We start from the raw sequence: 18086 nt of genomic DNA, 5'->3' as shown, positions 1-18086 counted from the left end.
AATCTAGCAGCAACATGTTGTGTGTCAAGTACAATGACAAGAGAGATGTCCTTGTATTGGCAAACATACATGGCCACACCTGTACCCATTTACCTGTACAGAGACACCCCAAACCAGACTGCATCCTGGACTACAAAAGCTACATGGGAGGGGTGGACTTGTCAGATCAAGTCCTGAAGCCCTACAGCGCCATGCGGTGTGGTATAAAAAGCTGGCCGTGCACATCATACAGATGGCATTGTACAATGCGTACGTGCTACGTCGATGTGCAGGCCAGAGGGGAATTTTCCTGGAATTTCAAGAGGTGGTTATCAAGAACCTAATCTTTAGGGACCAAGAAGGGGGCACCCCCATCGTACCAGGGCAATACTTTCCAGGAGAAGTTCCACAAACTGGCAAGAAGGGAAAGTCAAGAGGTGCAAAGTCTTCTATAAGAGGGGGATATGGAAGGACACAATATATCAATGTGACTCATGTCCCGAAACGACAGTGAATAGACATTCCACGGGATGTCTATTCACAATCCCGGCACTTCGTTAACTCAGTTTATACAAACGGTCAAAACTGGGGTCATCTCGGGGTGGGCACGGCTCATTATCAGTATAATGTAAGAAGCAAAGTATTGCCTAATTTATTTTTTTTAGGTTCCAGTTCAGTTCTGAAGTTGCTTTGAGGGGCCCATATATTAGAAACCCCTATCAAACACCCCATTTTAGAAACTAGACCCCTCAAATTATTCACAACAGCATTTAGAAAGTTTATTAACCCTTTAGATGTTTCACAGGAATTTAGAGCAAAGTAGAGGTGAAATTGACATATTTCTTTTTTTTTTGGTCAGAAAATCCTTTTTATTCAATTTTTTTCTGTAACACAAAATGTTTTACCAGAGAAACGCAACTTCATACTTATTGCCCAGATTCTGCAGTTTTGAGAAATATCCCACATGTGGCCCTAGTGCGGTAATGGACTGAAGCACCGGCGTCCGAAGCAAAGGAGAACCTAGTGGATTTTGAGGCCTCTTTTTTATTAGGCACCATGTCCGGTTTGAAGAGGTCTTGTGGTGCCAAAACATTGGAAACCCCCCAAAAGTGACCCTATTTTGGAAACTAGACACTTTGAGGAATCCATTGTAGTTTTCTTGGGGTGCATGCGGCTTTTTGATCAGTTTTTATTCTATTTTTAGGTGGCGTGGTGACTAAATAACAGCAATTCTACTATTGTTTTTTTATTCTATTTTTTTTACAGCGTTCACCGTGCGCTATAAATGACACATTCACTTTAATCTGCGGGGCGATACGATTACGGCGATACCAGATGTTTATAGTTTTTTTTAATGTCTTATGGCGTTTGCACAATAAAATACTTTTTGTAAAAAATCATTCACTTTTTGTGTTACCTTATTCTAAGAGCCATAACGTTTTTATTTTTCCATCAATAAAGCCGTGCGAGGACTTGTTTTTTGCGTAACGAACTGTAGTTTCTATCAGAACCATTTTTAGGTACATTTGACTTTTTCTTTTTATTCAATTTTTTGTGAGGTGAAGTGACAAAGAAAATAAACCATACCAGAATCACAATTTTTTTTTATGGCGTTCACTGCGTGGGATAAATAACAAAATAATTTTGTAGTTCAGGCCGTTACGATACCAATTATGTATAGTTTGTTTATTTATCTATTTTTATCAATAATAAAGGACTGACTAGGGAAAAAGGGGGATTTTACTTTTATTACTATTATTTTTAGACAACTTTTTTTTACTTTATTACTTTGTCCCACTAGGGGACTTGAGGGCAGGAGGCCCTGATCGCTATTCTTTTTTTTTTTTTTTTTTTTTAACTCGTTTTATTGAAAAGTGAGTTTGTTTTATCACAATATGAGGTATAAAAAAAAAAAAGGTAAAGGACAACAGTGTCCCAATCAATACAACAGAGCACTCGCAAGTGCTTTACAAATCTCAACAATATTGCCATCCTGTTTACTTCACTACTCAAAAGAGGAATAATAAAATTCACAATAGATAAATCTATTCACTACATTTTTAACAGTATAATGTTCATACAATGTGTTTATATGTGAGAGGTCCGGGAGATCCACTACATTATCCGTCCTGATCGTTATTCTAATACACTGCACTACATGCGTAGTGCAGTGTATTAGAGCGGTCAGCTACTCACGGACAACAAGCATAGTGGGTCCTGACTTTGTCAGAACCCACTAGGCTTCCGCAGATGGCATAGACGGACGCCATTGTTAGGTGTCCGGTTGCCATAGCCACTATCGCCGGCCGCTATCGTGTAGCGGGCCGTCGATGGTGGTTTAACCCCTAAAAAGCCACAATCGCTATTGAACGCGGCTTTTAAGGGGTTGATCAGCGGGGACACAGCGATTGGTCCCCGCTGTAGGAGCCGCGGCAACTTCTGTACGAGACAGCAGCTGTCACAGCTCCCGCATGTGTCGGGAAGACGGCCGAAATGGCCGTTACTCCTGTGACGTACTATTAGGTCATAGAGCGCGAACGATACAGCTACCATGACCTAATAGTACGTCCAGGAGCGGGAAGGGGTTAAAAACTCAAAAATGTAATGTATAAACTGAAAAAAATGTTTTAGATTTCACTTTACTGAACTAATATTTAGTGACATAACTGTTGTTTCGGAGAATTGCTTGACAGATGTGTTGCATGGAGTCGACCAAATTCTGGCCCCTCTGAACAGATATTCCAGTACAGGAATAGTGGATGACATTCCACAGTTCTTCTGCATTTTTGGGTTTTGCCTCATGAACCCCATTTTTTATGTCACCCCTCAAGTTCTCTATGGGTTGGAGGTCAGGGGATTCGGCTGGCCACTCCATTACCCCAATCCTGTTTGTCTGTAACCAAGATGTTTGCTTACTGGTGTTTTTTGGGTCATTGTTGTGTCGAAAAACTCATTTCAAGGGCATTTCTTCAGCATAGGGCAACATTATCTCCTCAAGTGTTTTGATATATTCAAACTGATCCATAATCCCTTGTATGCGATGAGTAGGACCAACACCATGGCATGAGAGTAATCTCCATATCATGTATTTTGCAGCACCATGCTTTACGGTCTTCTAAGTGTACTGTGGCTTAAATGCAGTGCTCGGGGGTCGTCTGACATACTGTCTGCGGCCACTAGACCCAAAAAGAATAATTTTGCTTTCATCAGTCCACAAAATGTTGCGCCACTTCTCTTTTGGGTCAGTAAATGTGTTCCTGGGCAAATTTTAACCTATTCAGGACATGTCTTTTTCAACGACGGGACATTGCAGGGAGTTCTTGCTGGTAACTTGACTTCTCTTAATAGTCTTCTAATTGTAGCAGTACTCACTGGTAACTTCACCTCCAGAAAGATCAAGGGAGATCTGATCATTGACTGAGCCCTTGCCATTTTGGTTTTTCTTCCATCCATTCGAACAGTAGTTCCCCGCCTTTCGGGTTTTGGTTGCCACTTCAAGGCATTTGAGATCATTTTTGCTGAGCAGTCTATAATTTGCTAAACTTCTCTATGTTTTTCCTTCTCCAATCAACTTTTTAATCAAAGTATGTTTTTCATCAGAACAATGTCTGGAACGACCCATTTTCCCCAGTGTTTCAGGAGGAAATGCACTACAACCAACATGTGCAACATTTGCCACCCTCCTACCATAAATAAGGGCCAAAATTGACACCTCTTATTCCACAGAATGAATGACGTCACCAATTGAACTCCTCACTGCTATTATTTTGAACAAGCCCCTTGTTGGCTCTGGTTTTTTTCTACTACACTTACAAGTAAATTATTTGCTATGCAGAAATATCTCTACCAAAAACATTGATTTATCAGGTTAATGATGTTGGGACGGATATATTTTTTGAACACTACTGAACAAAAATCGATTGAGGTCACCAGAACCAGTTTCGCCTGGTGAGGCATCCGCCAGCTGGCAATTCCAGGCGGGGACTGTGGAGGAGGTGGTCATGTGGCTCTCTTCATTATGTTCTATAGTATTTATGGAAACACACACACACCTTTAATAGTCTTGTCTGCTCCTTGAAATCTTCATCTTCATCAGATTCTGCATCTGGGAGTTGATAAATCTTAATTCCATGCTCTTCAATTTCATCCAAAACCTGAATGAAGACAAATCTGTTATTGAAAACATACAAGCCTTAGGACAAAACACGAGAGACAATCACTATTCTTGTACCAGGGGTCAATTAAAGAGGCTCTGTCACCAGATTTTGCAACCCCTATGTGCTATTGCAGCAGATAGGCGCTGCAATGTAGATTACAGTAACGTTTTTATTTTTAAAAAACGAGCATTTTTGGCCAAGTTATGCAAATGAGGCTTGCAAAAGTACAACTGGGCGTGTTGAAAAGTAAAAGTACAACTGGGCGTGTATTATGTGTGTACATCGGGGCGTGTTTACTACTTTTACTAGCTGGGCTTTCTGACGAGAAGTATCATCCACTTCTCTCTTCAGAACGCCCAGCTTCTGGCAGTGCAGACACAGCAGTGTTCTCGAGAGATCACGCTGTGACGTCACTTCCCCGGGTCCTGCATCGTCAGACGAGCGAGGACACATCGGCACCAGAGGCTACAGAGGATTCTGCAGCAGCATCAGCGTTTGCAGGTAAATGGATGTAGCTACTTACCTGCAAACGCTGATGCTGCTGCAGAATCAACTGTAGCCTCTGGTGCCGATGTGGCCGACACGATGCAGGACCTGTGAGTGACGTCACAGATCTGCACTGCCAGAAGCTGGGCGTTCTGAAGAGAAGTGGATGATACTTCTCGTCAGAACGCCCAGCTAGTAAAAGTAGTAAAAACGCCCAGATGTAACACACATAATACACGCCCAGTTGTACTTTTACTTTTCAACACGCCCAGTTGTACTTTTGCAAGCCTCATTTGCATAAATACAAAAATGGCCATAACTTGGCCAAAAATGCTCGTTTTTTAAAAATAAAAACGTTACTGTAATCTACATTGCAGCGCCGATCTGCTGCAATAGCAGATAGGGGTTGCAAAATCTGGTGACAGAGCCTCTTTAAGGGGTTTTACAAAGGACTATTACCTGGCAGACGAGTGTTCATAGAATGCTCGTTGCCGATAATTGCCCTGTGTAAACAGGAACGATCAGGAGATGAACAAGCAAACCGGTCATCTGCTGGTTGTAGAGTTTTAAAAAAGTGAAATATTATCGTTGTCGGGAGCACGTCACCCTGTGAAAAGAGAGAGGCGCTACCGACATAAGGCCGGATTCACACGAACGTGATTTGCGTCCGGGCAGCCCGCGTGGTCTTCACGCGGCTCGCGCGGACCACTACAAGTCTATGGGGCAGTGCAGACAGTCCGTGTTTTTTGCGCAGCGTTCGTCCGCTGCGTAAAATGCACGACATGTTCTATATCTAGCCGTTTTTCGCGCATCACGCACCCATTGAAGTCAATGGGTGCGTGAAAATCACGCACCCATTGAAGTCAATGGGTGCGTGAAAATCACGCACCCATTGAAGTCAATGGGTGCGTGAAAATCACGCACCCATTGAAGTCAATGGGTGCGTGAAAATCACGCACCCATTGAAGTCAATGGGTGCGTGAAAATCACGCACCCATTGAAGTCAATGGGTGCGTGAAAATCACGCATGCCCCACGGAAGCACTTCCGTGGGACAAGCGTTATTCGCTCAATAACAGTAAAAGAATGAATGTAAACAGAAAAGCACCACGTGCTTTTCTGTTTACAAACATCCAAACGGAGTGTCATAAAAATGCCGGAGGTGCGAAAAGAACGCAGCCGCGCATCCATATGAACAGGGCACATGGAGCTGTCAAGTGCCTTTTGCGCACGCAAAACGCAGAGTTTTTTGCTCGCGCAAAACGCTCACGTTCGTCTGAATCCGGCCTAATAATGTATGAAGACGAGCGATCGGAGTAATGACTGCTCATCCCCATTCATAGCTCCGTGTGGCAGAAAAACTATTTTGTTTTTCAAAATTTGGGCTGGTTTTTATTTCGGTAATACTTATGCAATTAAAAATGTAATACAAAATATTGCACTTCTCTAGCAGTGATCACAAAGGGTTTAAGTTCCCGGATGACAAGGTAGACTAGTGTCAGTTTACAGCCTGCTGCAAAGGAAAGAAGATTATCTTCAAGCTAATCTTATAATAGTAGGTGAAGACTATTACTCAGCCCCTTGGTCTCCCATAGCGACTCGTCACTCCTCCAAGGGCCAGTGTCTGTGCTGCAGTCCTCCTGGGACGACGTTTGCTCCCATAAAACAATTGCAGCCTGTGATTGAATGCAGAAGTCACATGGGATGATACATCATACCAGGAGGCCAGCAACACTACCAGAAGGGGGAGGTGTGAGGAGTTGCCATGGGAGGGGGTGATGCCATTTTCTTTGCAAGAAATTTTTTGCTGCGAAATTGCATTTTCTTTAGTAGTAAAAACCGCAACACTTGACATTATTTGCGTAAGATCACTTCCCCACATAAAACCGTTCTGTAGCATGAGCTGAACAAAAAAAATCTTCACTGCAGGTCAACTTCTGCAACGTGTGGATGAGATTTTACAGTATTCCTCATCCTTTTTGCTGCTACTGTGATACATTGCAGATTTTCCGTCCGCAAATCCAGACAGAAAATCTGCAGCAATTGAGCTACATGTGAAGGCTACCCAGGGCCGCACCTGCCACGAGGTGACGCTAAGAACTGCTGTCCGACTGTATTTACAGCTGTAGTCTGTGCTGCTATCTAACAAAACTCCCTATGCTACTGAAGGCTCTCACCCCATCAAGCTGCTGGACTCCCTTCCCAAATATCCTGCATAAAAAGTAACGCATGTGCGCGCACATATATAGTATGTGCGCACATATATTTATATATATTTTAATATGTAAATAAATCAAATAAACCACAGGCTGCAGCGGTCACATGGGAGGAAACGTCATCCGAGGGCTGCAGGAGGGAAGCGTCGCCATTGTAAGTATCCATTTTTTTTTCCGTGCTCAGTTTTCCGCAGCGGCCATTCCTGGCCGAAACACCGCACCATAATTTGGTGCGGTATTTCAGCCGGAATTCCCTGCGGCGCACAGGTCGGATATGCTGTGTGCTCTTACACAACGTATCTGTCCTGTGTGAATATACCAGTACAGTGTATACACATAGTAGCTGCTGTCTTACAACGACACAGCTGTAAACCACATCAACATGCTGCATTCCCACGAGTCAGCGCCGTTTTCAAATGATTGTTAATGTCCATGCCGTTTTTTTGCAGACATTAACAATCATTTGAAAACCGCACCGACTTTTGGTAAAACTGCATGTGCTACGTGTTGTACTGGACTATGGTTGTTGCTATGATCTGATTGTTTGCATTAAAGGCTATGTACACCTTTGAAAGGGATAGGTATATATATATATATATATGTTTTGTGCAACTTTATAATCCATTTTTACTAAAGAAAAATTTTTACTTTTTGAGATACAGCTGCTCTGGATCCTGTATACGGAGCTGCTGTATCATACGCTGACTCCTGAACCCGTCAGGTCCGCATCTAAGTTAGATGTGATAGATTACAGGTGGATACAGTCGACTTCTATGGATTCCGCCACAAAAAACAAAACTGAAACCTTGCGGAACGGAGACAAACGGAAACCAATAGCGACAGAAGCGTTACCATTGAAATAAATGGTAATGCAAACGGAAAGCTATGGTTTCCGTTTGTGGGTTCCCCTGAAGGAAAGGTTTGACCGAACACATGAACAGAACCCCGACGCAGGTGTGAACGAAACCTAATTATTACTGTATGATCTATACAAATGATAAAGGATACTATTTTTTGGGGTGTAAGCAACTTCCAGTATATCATTGCCATTGTTTAGGTCATATTGGAAGCTGCTAACCCGACTTTGCAAATGATCTCTGTACTGAAATGTATTCGTACAGCGCTTGGTTCTGGTGCTGTATATATATATATATATATGTACAGCGCTTGGTTCTGGTGCTGTATATATATATATATATATATATATATATATATATATATATGTACAGCGCTTGGTTCTGGTGCTGTATATATATGTACAGCGCTTGGTTCTGGTGCTGTATATATATATATGTACAGCGCTTGGTTCTGGTGCTGTATATATATATATGTACAGCGCTTGGTTCTGGTGCTGTATATATATATATATATATATATATATATATATATATGTACAGCGCTTGGTTCTGGTGCTGTATATATATATATATGTACAGCGCTTGGTTCTGGTGCTGTATATATATATATATGTACAGCGCTTGGTTCTGGTGCTGTATATATATATGTACAGCGCTTGGTTCTGGTGCTGTATATATATGTACAGCGCTTGGTTCTGGTGCTGTATATATATGTACAGCGCTTGGTTCTGGTGCTGTATATATATGTACAGCGCTTGGTTCTGGTGCTGTATATATATGTACAGCGCTTGGTTCTGGTGCTGTATATATATGTACAGCGCTTGGTTCTGGTGCTGTATATATATGTACAGCGCTTGGTTCTGGTGCTGTATATATATGTACAGCGCTTGGTTCTGGTGCTGTATATATATGTACAGCGCTTGGTTCTGGTGCTGTATATATATGTACAGCGCTTGGTTCTGGTGCTGTATATATGTACAAAGCTTGGTTCTGGGGCTGTATATATGTACAGAGCTTGGTTCTGGTGCGGTATATATGTACAGAGCTTGGTTCTGGTGCGGTATATATGTATTGAGCTTACAAAATTGCAAAGCAGATGGCATGGTTTCAATTCATTGTATATTTAATGGGAACATGTTAGGTCGTTTTAACCCATTGAGCTGCCACCATGAAGTAATACATGACCTGACAATATTTCCAAACATTCCCCTGTATTTTTTTTCCAGATACAGCAAAATCTATAAAATAAAACGTTTAAAATAGTGCACGCTATATGCTAATTACTCTATAAAGGGTGTCCTGTACACAGTCACTAACTCCAAACCCACCTTTCAATGCTAGGTTAACATCCCCCTGGCTGTTCTACATCACTACCGGTCTCCCAGTCCACCAGTCTCCCCCAACTTCCTTGGATGCGCCATTCACTATGCTGTACGCCGTCTGTGTGCAAGCACTTCCAGCGGACGGACCGGAGGGAGTGGCGGCGGCAGGAGCAGGTAAGTTAGGTCTGTGTATGTACGTGTTTTAGTGTGTGATTACTACTGTATGTAAACCTACTACACTGTGTGTTAGCTCAAAAAATGGCGACACACAGTGTAGGAGGTTTGACCGTTCAATCCCCTCCTTTCTCCTGGCACTAGCCAGGATAAGGGAGGGGGGGGGGATTCTGTGAGCTCACTAGAGCGAGTGTGTATTCTCAAATTTTGCAGCATAAAGCAATGTGGTTGCTTTACCACATGCCAATGCTGCAATTTTGGGAATTGCTCCATCTAGTGACCAGCACTGGGAAATGTTATAAATTAGAATCTAATTTATAATATTTCCTGACTCGTGAAAAAATGAAAACAACGTTTAATCACCTATACATTAACTGTTTAACTAAAAAAAAAAAATTTTCTAGCAACACATTCCCTTTAAATCAGCATGGTCAGACTATTCTGCCCTATATAAAAGGCAGCATAGTATTGGTACAGGTCCGCTCTCCTATTACCCAAATGGCACAAAAAATAAATTTTGCTGCTTAGCTAATAGGAACAAAGAATACACTGGACTCCTAGCTCTCCCCCCCACCTCTCATCGGTGATTGATGGCTAGTTGCTGGGTATCTGCATACACTACAGCCTGTTAATCACTATGAGGAGCACAGGGGGGAGCACTCCATCATGAAAACAATATTTTGGCTAATAAGAGAGGAGACTGGTCCCCATACAATGCTGCCCATTTATAGGTCAGTATAATATGACATATCTACTTTAAAGTGAACCTTCGCGATAAAGCTGAAAATGCAGCTTTTCTCCGGAGAATAGGAGCACATCACAAATCCATGGAGTCTTCACATGAGCAGCTTCTTCACTATGGCTGCCTATTCAGTTTCCAAGCATCAGTTGTCATGAGCCGCTTGGTGATCTGTACAGGAAATCACTCTCTGCACGTGCACTCGCAGAGAGAGAATTTCTAAAAGGTTTCCCAGGCGGGACATGACAACTGATGCCCCAGACCTCAACATGGAGCCATGGAAAAGGAGCCAACGATCTCCAGAACGGCGGGGGATGTGGTACATAAAGGTAAACTATTGATTTTATAGCAAATATTTGCAGATTACATGTTTAAATAAACCGCTAAAACAGATGATTGAATGGCACAGGTAAAAATAGCCTATGACCAGACACTTTATAGTTCAGAAATGTATAACATTATAGGTTAGGCTACCAAAGTGATTTTGTGCCATTGTTTCATAAAAGATGGGGCTTGCCTTCAGAGCTCCTGAAAAAAACCTTACAAAAAGACGAACGCCACTCAAAACTGGCTTTACTGCACTTATTGGTGGGTCAAGGCGATACTGGGGTTGTTTGAGGCCCTAACACTGCAGAATTGCTTGCTCTTGGCGCTGTAGAACAAATATTGAGGAAACACACAGAAAATTCTTATTGTTAACTGATAGACAGCGATGAACTGCTTATGTGTAGGTCGCAATAGTATAAATACTCAGCATTATCTATATATCAGATACATTGTACAGAGTCTCATCAATTATACACATTGTTAAAAAAAACACAACACAAAAAAAACCCAGTGGATTTCCAAAACCAGTAAAGGAGTCCATAAAATGCACGTTTTTAGGAGCCTTCCCACATTAATGAATTTCTTTTACTGACAAAACAGGGACTATGCAAGAATAACAAATCAAAAACGGATCTGTTGACCCGGACAATCTATGATCAATGACTTGGACCTTCTTTTCACAGGAAGGCACAGATCAGTTTTGCAAGCACAAGTCGCCCTCTAGCACGAGTACCCCATTAAAGAACTCCCCATACCACAGCTATCCAGACTCCTGAAATAAAGCCATCATGCAATACTTCTAGGATCTTCATAATACAGCACGTGGTGGAGGATGCCATGATTCTTCGGTCGGATTCTGTATGCCTTTGTATGAGCTTGTGTGCATGAGGTATAGAGCCAGGCACACAAAGGCCAAATGTCTCACCAATGCCAACTGTAGGCGAGACACTGGTCTGTCCCTGTATACCAGTCTTGCGGTTGCAAGCAGGGTATAAACGCTTCCTGTCTGGTATGGGCGTTTTATATTGCAAAATGTCCACTGATCAGAAAGCCCCTTTACAGCCTGATAGGTAAGTTTTGCTTTTTTGTTATATTTATTTAATTTGCAGCCCCTAAGAAAAAATATATATATAAAATATTAACCTCCCGGGTAACCCCTTTAAATAAGCCGTGAAAGTTAAAATTTTATATATGCAGTAAAAAAAAAAAGCACTGCAGGGTATTCAAAACCTGCCAAAGTCTAAAAGCAATTCTTACTCTTCTCTTAAGTCTTTCACGTTCCTTCAAAGTTAAAGTGTCGGCTTTGGCAATCACAGGAACAATATTCACTCGGTTATGTAAAGCCTTCATGAACTGCACATCAAGGGGTTTTAAACTGCAACACAAAACCAAACTACATCATTACACTTATACATATAAAACAAAATCCATTCTACATGTGGCTGGATTAGTAGCTTTACATTGATTGAAATATTGATCTGCGTTAACAAGTATTGCCGATTGGATTGTGTCAGGATTGAATGGTTACTCATCAACATAGAGGTGACCTAGTCTCAATAAGATTATAAATCAGGAAGAAAAACAAAAAAAAAACAAAACAAAAAACACACACACACGACCTTTACATACCCATGACCAAAGGGAGAGATGAAGTAGAAGCAGCAGTGGACACGATTATCTATAATGTGTCGCCGATTCAAACCGCTCTCATCATGAAGATACCGCTCAAACTGGTCGTCCACATAACGAATGATGGGCTTGAAACTGCAATTAATAAAAAAAAATTAAATTGGGTTGTCGTTATAACACAGAGTCCGACAGTGTATATTAAGAAGGTTAGAAGAATGCCCGGCTTCCATAAATGTATACAAAATAGAGATATTGTATTTTGTTACTGAAAGGAAAAATACACAAACCGTCTCATATCGGACACCACTTTTATCATGAAATATTTTTTTACTTATTGTTCAACTTAAAAAAAACAAAAACGTCAGCAGAAAATAACTTCCATGTGCTTTGCGGTCGTCATTGCGTTGCCTAGGATGTATGTGATATGTCAGGACTAAATTCTTGCAGCAACTAGACACTACAAGGGCTAGAGCTCTTGGTGTAATGCGATTACCACAGGGTGCTGATAAATGATTGTCAAATTTAGAGGGGCTCTTTTTTCCCCCTCTCTACTAAAAGGGGTGAGAAGATGAGCAGTTGCCCTTCTAATCAGACCATTTGTCAACCGATTGTCAGCGGTCTACAGCCATCTGGATCGCAGATATTTTTGCCATGATTCCTTCTATGTAGGTTAATTACACTGCAAGCGCGGAGATTTTATTTCTAGCACAACATCATTTATGCGTCTAGACCCAATTTAATTTAATAGAACAGGAAACTTTTAAAAGGGCAGCCAACAAGAATAAAACTCGGACCCTTCTCAAAAATTTGCAAGTACGAACCCCAGCGTAGATTTCTTTCTTAGCTAAATGTCTTTATGAAAAGGACTGTGGAACATTACTGGTCTGTCAATGCAATAGAGAGAACAGCCGGACACAGAAGCGTCCAGCGATCAATGATGTGTGTTATGATGTACAGAAGAACAGCATTTTTTGGATAAGTAGTAATGAAATCTGATGCTCAGTGCAAGTTCCCAGAGACCTTGCTATTTTTTTTACTGGTAAATAAAGATCTTGGACCTTTAACCCCTTAATGACTGGGCCTGAAAAGGTCTTAATGACCAGCTACATTTTTCCGTTTTTACCTCTCTGTATTTCAGCAGCGATAACTTTATTTTTTCATTGACGTGGCCGTATGAGGTCTTGTTTTATGCGGGACAAATTGTATTATTTTTATTTCACAGTTTGGCGGTAAAAGAAAACTATTATTACGGCGTGAATATAGGAAAGAGCGATTCTCTTCGTTTTTTTCCATTTTTTATCCCATTCACTTTTCACGCTAAATAACCGATGAGATTAATTCTTCAGGTTATTACGGTAGTTTAGATACCTAATATGTATAGGTTTTTTGTTTTTATTTAGGGTAGGCGCAGGAAAATATATATTTCATGCAAAAAAAATGACTTTTTATTTGTAGTTTTATTTTAAATTTATTTATGGTTACGTTTTTTTTAAATCCCATTAAAGGGATAACTTTATTTACAACTCTATTTTTTACTTATAATGTATTAGCATACTGCTGTATGCGAATACATACCCTGTGTCACTATGACACAGGCTGCTGTTAGGACACACTATGTGATGCCCTAACAGCAGGCTTACTGAATAGACAGCCCTGGGGTCCTTTGTAGGTCCCAAGGGGTGACTGCAGAGGGATTCCCTGCTCTTTAACCCCTTCCCTCTTTGGGCACTTTTGACCTTCCTGACAGAGCCTCATTTTTCAAATCTGACATGTTTCACTTTATGTGGCAATAACTCTGCAATTACCTATCCAAGCGATTCTGAGATTGTTTTCTCGTAACACATTGGACTTTGTTACTGGCAAAATTTGCCCGATACATTCAGTATTTAATTGTGAAAAACACCAAAATTTAGAGAAAAATTATCATTTTTCTCAATTTAAATGTATCTGCTTGTAAGACAGGCAGTAATACCACACAAAATTGTTGCTAATTAACATCCCCCATATGTCTACTTTAGATTGGCATCGTTTTTTGAACATCATTTTATTTTTCTAGGACGTTACAAGGCTTAGAACTTTAGCAGCAATTTCTCACATTTTCAAGAAAATGTCAAAATGCTATTTTTACAGGGGCCAGTTCAGTTGTGAAGTGGCTTTGAGGGCCTTATATATTAGAAAACGCCAATAAGTCACCCCATTTTAAAAACTGCACCCCTCAAAGTATTCAAAACAGCATTTAGAAAGTTTCTTAACCCTTTAGACATTGCGCAGGAATTAAGGCAAAGTAGAGGTGAAATTTACAAAGTTCATTAGTTTTTTCCAGAAATTCATTTTGAATCCATTTTTTTTGTACCAAGGTTTTACCAGAAAAATGCAACTCAATATTTATTGCCCAGGTTCTGCAGTTTTAGGAAATATCCCACACGTGGCTCTAGTGTGCTACTGGACTGAAGCACTGGCCTCAGAAGCAAAGGAGCCCCTAGTGGATTTTGGGCCTCCTTTTTATTAGAATATATTTTAGGCAGCATGTCAGCTTTGAAGAGGTCTTGTGGAACTAAAACAGTGGAAACCCCCCAAAAGTGACCCCATTTGGAAAACTACACCCCTCGAGGAATTTATTTAGGGGTGTAGCAAGCATTTTGACCCGCCAGTTTTTTTGCAAAAAGTTTTGGAACTAGGCCATGAAAATGAAATCATTTCCACAAGGACTAAAGGAGAAAAAACACCATAAAAAAATGTAAAGAAATTTCTCCGAGTAAAACAATACCCCACATGTGGTCATAAGCGGCTGTTTGGACACACGGCGAGGCTGAGAAGGGAAAGAGCGCCATTTGGCTTTTGGAACTCAAATTTAGCAGGAATGGTTTGCGGAGGCCATGTCACATTTGCAAAGCCCCTGAGGGGACAAAACAGTGGAAACCCCAAACAAGTGACCCCATTTTGGAAACTACACCCCATGAGGAAATTATCTAGGGGTACAGTGAGCAGTTTGACCCCACAGGTGTTTTACAGAACTTATTGGAAGTAGGCCGTAAAAATGAAAATCTACATTTTTTCAAAGAAAATGTAGGTTTAGGTATTTTCTTTTCATTTCCACAAGGACTGAAGGAGAAAAAGCACCGCAACATTTGTAAAGCAACTTCTCCCGAGTAAAACAATACCCCACATGTGGTCACAAACATCTGTTTGGACACACGGTAGGGCTCAGAATGGAAGGAGCACCATTTGGATTTTGGAATGGTTTCTGGGCGCCATGTCACATTTGCTGAGCCCCTGTAGTACTAGTACAGTGGAAACACCCCAAAAGTGACTCCATTTGGGAAACTGCACCCCCTGAGAAATCATCTTGGGGTATAGTGAAAATTTTGATCCCAAAGGTATTTTGCTGAATTAGAATTAAGCCATGAAAATGAAAAATTATTTTTTTTTCTAACAAGATGTAGTTTTAGTTCAACATTTTTCATTTTTACAAGGAATAAAGAAGAAAAAGCACGCCAACATTTGTAAAGCAATTTCTCCCGAGTACGGTAACACCCCATATGTGGTTATAATCAGCTGTTTACATATATGGGAGCATTCAGAAGAAAAGGAGCGATATTTATCTTTTGGAGCGTAGATTTTGCTGGAATGGTTTGCGGACAGCATGTTGCATTTGCAAAACCCCTGATGTACCAAACAAAAGTGACCCCGTTTTAGAAACTACACCCCTAAAGGCATTTATCAAGGGGTGTAGTGAGAATTTAGACTCCACAGGTGTTTTTAAAAAATGAATACGCAGTGGATGGTGCAAAGTGAAAATTGCAATTTCTCCACTGATCTGCCCATTCACCGCACAAGATGTTGTGCCCCTAGAGAATCTTACCCCATAAATTGTTAAGTGGGTTCTCCCGGGTATGGTAATGCCTTACTTGTGGCCATAAATTGCTGTTTGGGCACACTGTAGGGGTAAGAAGGGAAAGACCGCCATTTTGAGCATGGATTTTGCTTGGTAGTAGTTCTGTTTGGGGTTTTGCTGGTATTTCAGTTTATAATGTGGGGGTGTAAGTAATCTGTGCGGAGAACATCAGGGCATAATAAGAGGGTATAATAATGGGGTAAATAATACAATTATCCATAGATGTGTGTTACGCTGTGAAGCGATCCATTATGCACAGGCCGGTGTCACACTGATAAACGGTTTTCTTTCTTATCCCCCTTTTGTAACGCTATGCACCTTTTGGGGACTTTTTCTCCTTCGTAGTTTGGGAAATATTACTGGGAAAGTTTTGCGCTGATATAATACGGGCGCCCTCGCTTCCAGCGGATGTGCTATGTCCCTGCCCTTTCCTAGTTCCTAAATACTAGGGCCCTGAAACTGAAGGAATGTTCCCCTCCGGCCTGCGCATTGAGATGTTTTTCATCACCGCATTACTAGTGCCATAACTTTTTTATTTTTCAGTTGATTGAGCGGTGTGCGGGCTTGTTTTTTTGCGAGACGGGCTGTAGATTTTATTGGTACCATTTTAGAACACATACGACTTTTTGATCACTTTTTATTTCATTTTTTGGTAAAGGAAATTACCAAAAACAAGCAATTCTGGAATAGTTTTTTATTGGGTTTTTTTTCGGCATCCACAGTGCGCCCTAAATTACATGTTAGCTTTATTCTGCGGGACGATACGATTACGGCGATACCAAATTTATATAGTTTTTTTTATGTATTGCAGCTTTTGCACAATAAAATCACTTTTTTTATAAAATCATTTGTTTTCTGTGTCGCCATATTCTAAGACCCATAACTTTTTTATTTTTGCGTGCACAAAGCGGTGTCAGGGATTCTTTTTTGCGGGACGGATTGTCGTTTTTATTAGTACTATTTTGGAGTAAATGTGACTTTTTGATCACTTTTTATAGCATTTTTTGGAAGGAGATGTGACCTAAAAACAAAGATTCTGGAGTTGTTTTTCATGGTTTTTTTTTACGGCATTCACCGTGCGGGATACATGACATAATAGTTTTGTATTTTGGAAGAAGTATTCGGCACACAGACGTCAAAATCAAGTTTCTTGAAATTTTTATTACGATAGATGCCAAGGGTTTGGTGCGTGCAACGTAACGTTTCGGTCAAAAGACCTTCGTCGGGCACTACAGGTATACAGAACATATATATTATTATCATATATAGGTATTATTAGCATCATATCCATGTGTGAAAAAATAAATAAATAAATAAAAATGAAATCAAAACGAGACATAAATAAGGACAAATTAAATCTTTACATAACTCAAAGCAGAATTCTGGTATAAAGAACCGCAAAAATAATAGTCATCATCAACCAGGAACTGTGAGTGGACGACATTCTCATCCCAGGCACAACTACATACCTGAATACACCATTGTGCCTGGGATGAGAATGTCGTCCACCTCACAGTTCCTGGTTGATGATGACTATTATTTTTGCGGTTCTTTATACCACAATTCTGCTTTGAGTTATGTAAAGATTTAATTTGTCCTTATTTATGTCTCGTTTTGATTTCATTTTTATTTATTTATTTATTTTTTCACACATGGATATGATGCTAATAATACCTATATATGATAATAATATATATGTTCTGTATACCTGTAGTGCCCGACGAAGGTCTTTTGACCGAAACGTTACGTTGCACGCACCAAACCCTTGGCATCTATCGTAATAAAAATTTCAAGAAACTTGATTTTGACGTCTGTGTGCCGAATACTTCTTCCAATATACGATTGGGTTGGGACCCTATTCGAGCACCTACCCTGATCTCGTGCATTCCGAACCTACCTCTATAATAGTTTTGTAGTTTGGGTCGTTACGGACGAGGCGATACCAATTATGTATAGTTTTTTTAATTTTTACGGTTTTTCCCATAATAAAAAGACTTACTATGGGAAAAAAGTCAGTTTAGCTTTATTTTTATTTGAAGTGTGTGTTTTTATTGTTTTACCACATTTTTATTACTTTTTGGACTTGTCCCACTAGGGTACTTGAGGGCCCGATACCCCCGATCGCTACTCTAATACACTGCACTACATACGTAGTGCAGTGTATTAGCGCTGTCAGTTATTCACTGACAGCAAGCCTATGAGTTCACGCCGCAGGCGGGTCCTCATCGGCTCCCGTACAAGGCAGACTCGGACGCCATTTTCTGGCGTCCGATTGCCACAGCAACCCAGCGATTGCGTCACTGGGT

General features: G+C 40.7%; 1 protein-coding gene across 3 annotated transcripts in view; it reads right to left on the bottom strand.

The window, feature by feature from the left end:
• Positions 1-18086, bottom strand: part of SEPTIN2 (septin 2) — an 80713-nt gene that overhangs the window by 22811 nt on the left and 39816 nt on the right. For all 3 annotated transcript variants that reach the window (XM_075861377.1, XM_075861376.1, XM_075861378.1), the window contains 3 exons: positions 11886-12020; positions 11514-11631; positions 4032-4133 (listed from right to left, as the gene is read on the bottom strand). In XM_075861377.1, coding sequence (XP_075717492.1) covers positions 4032-4133; positions 11514-11631; positions 11886-12020 — 355 coding nt within the window. The remainder of the gene's footprint in view (positions 1-4031; positions 4134-11513; positions 11632-11885; positions 12021-18086) is intronic.

This window comes from Rhinoderma darwinii, chromosome 4 (genome assembly GCF_050947455.1).
Source record: "Rhinoderma darwinii isolate aRhiDar2 chromosome 4, aRhiDar2.hap1, whole genome shotgun sequence".
In the NCBI taxonomy this organism is placed as follows: domain Eukaryota; kingdom Metazoa; phylum Chordata; class Amphibia; order Anura; family Rhinodermatidae; genus Rhinoderma; species Rhinoderma darwinii.
Note: the sequence above shows the minus strand (reverse complement) of the source record. Positions and strands in the feature narration are given on the sequence as shown.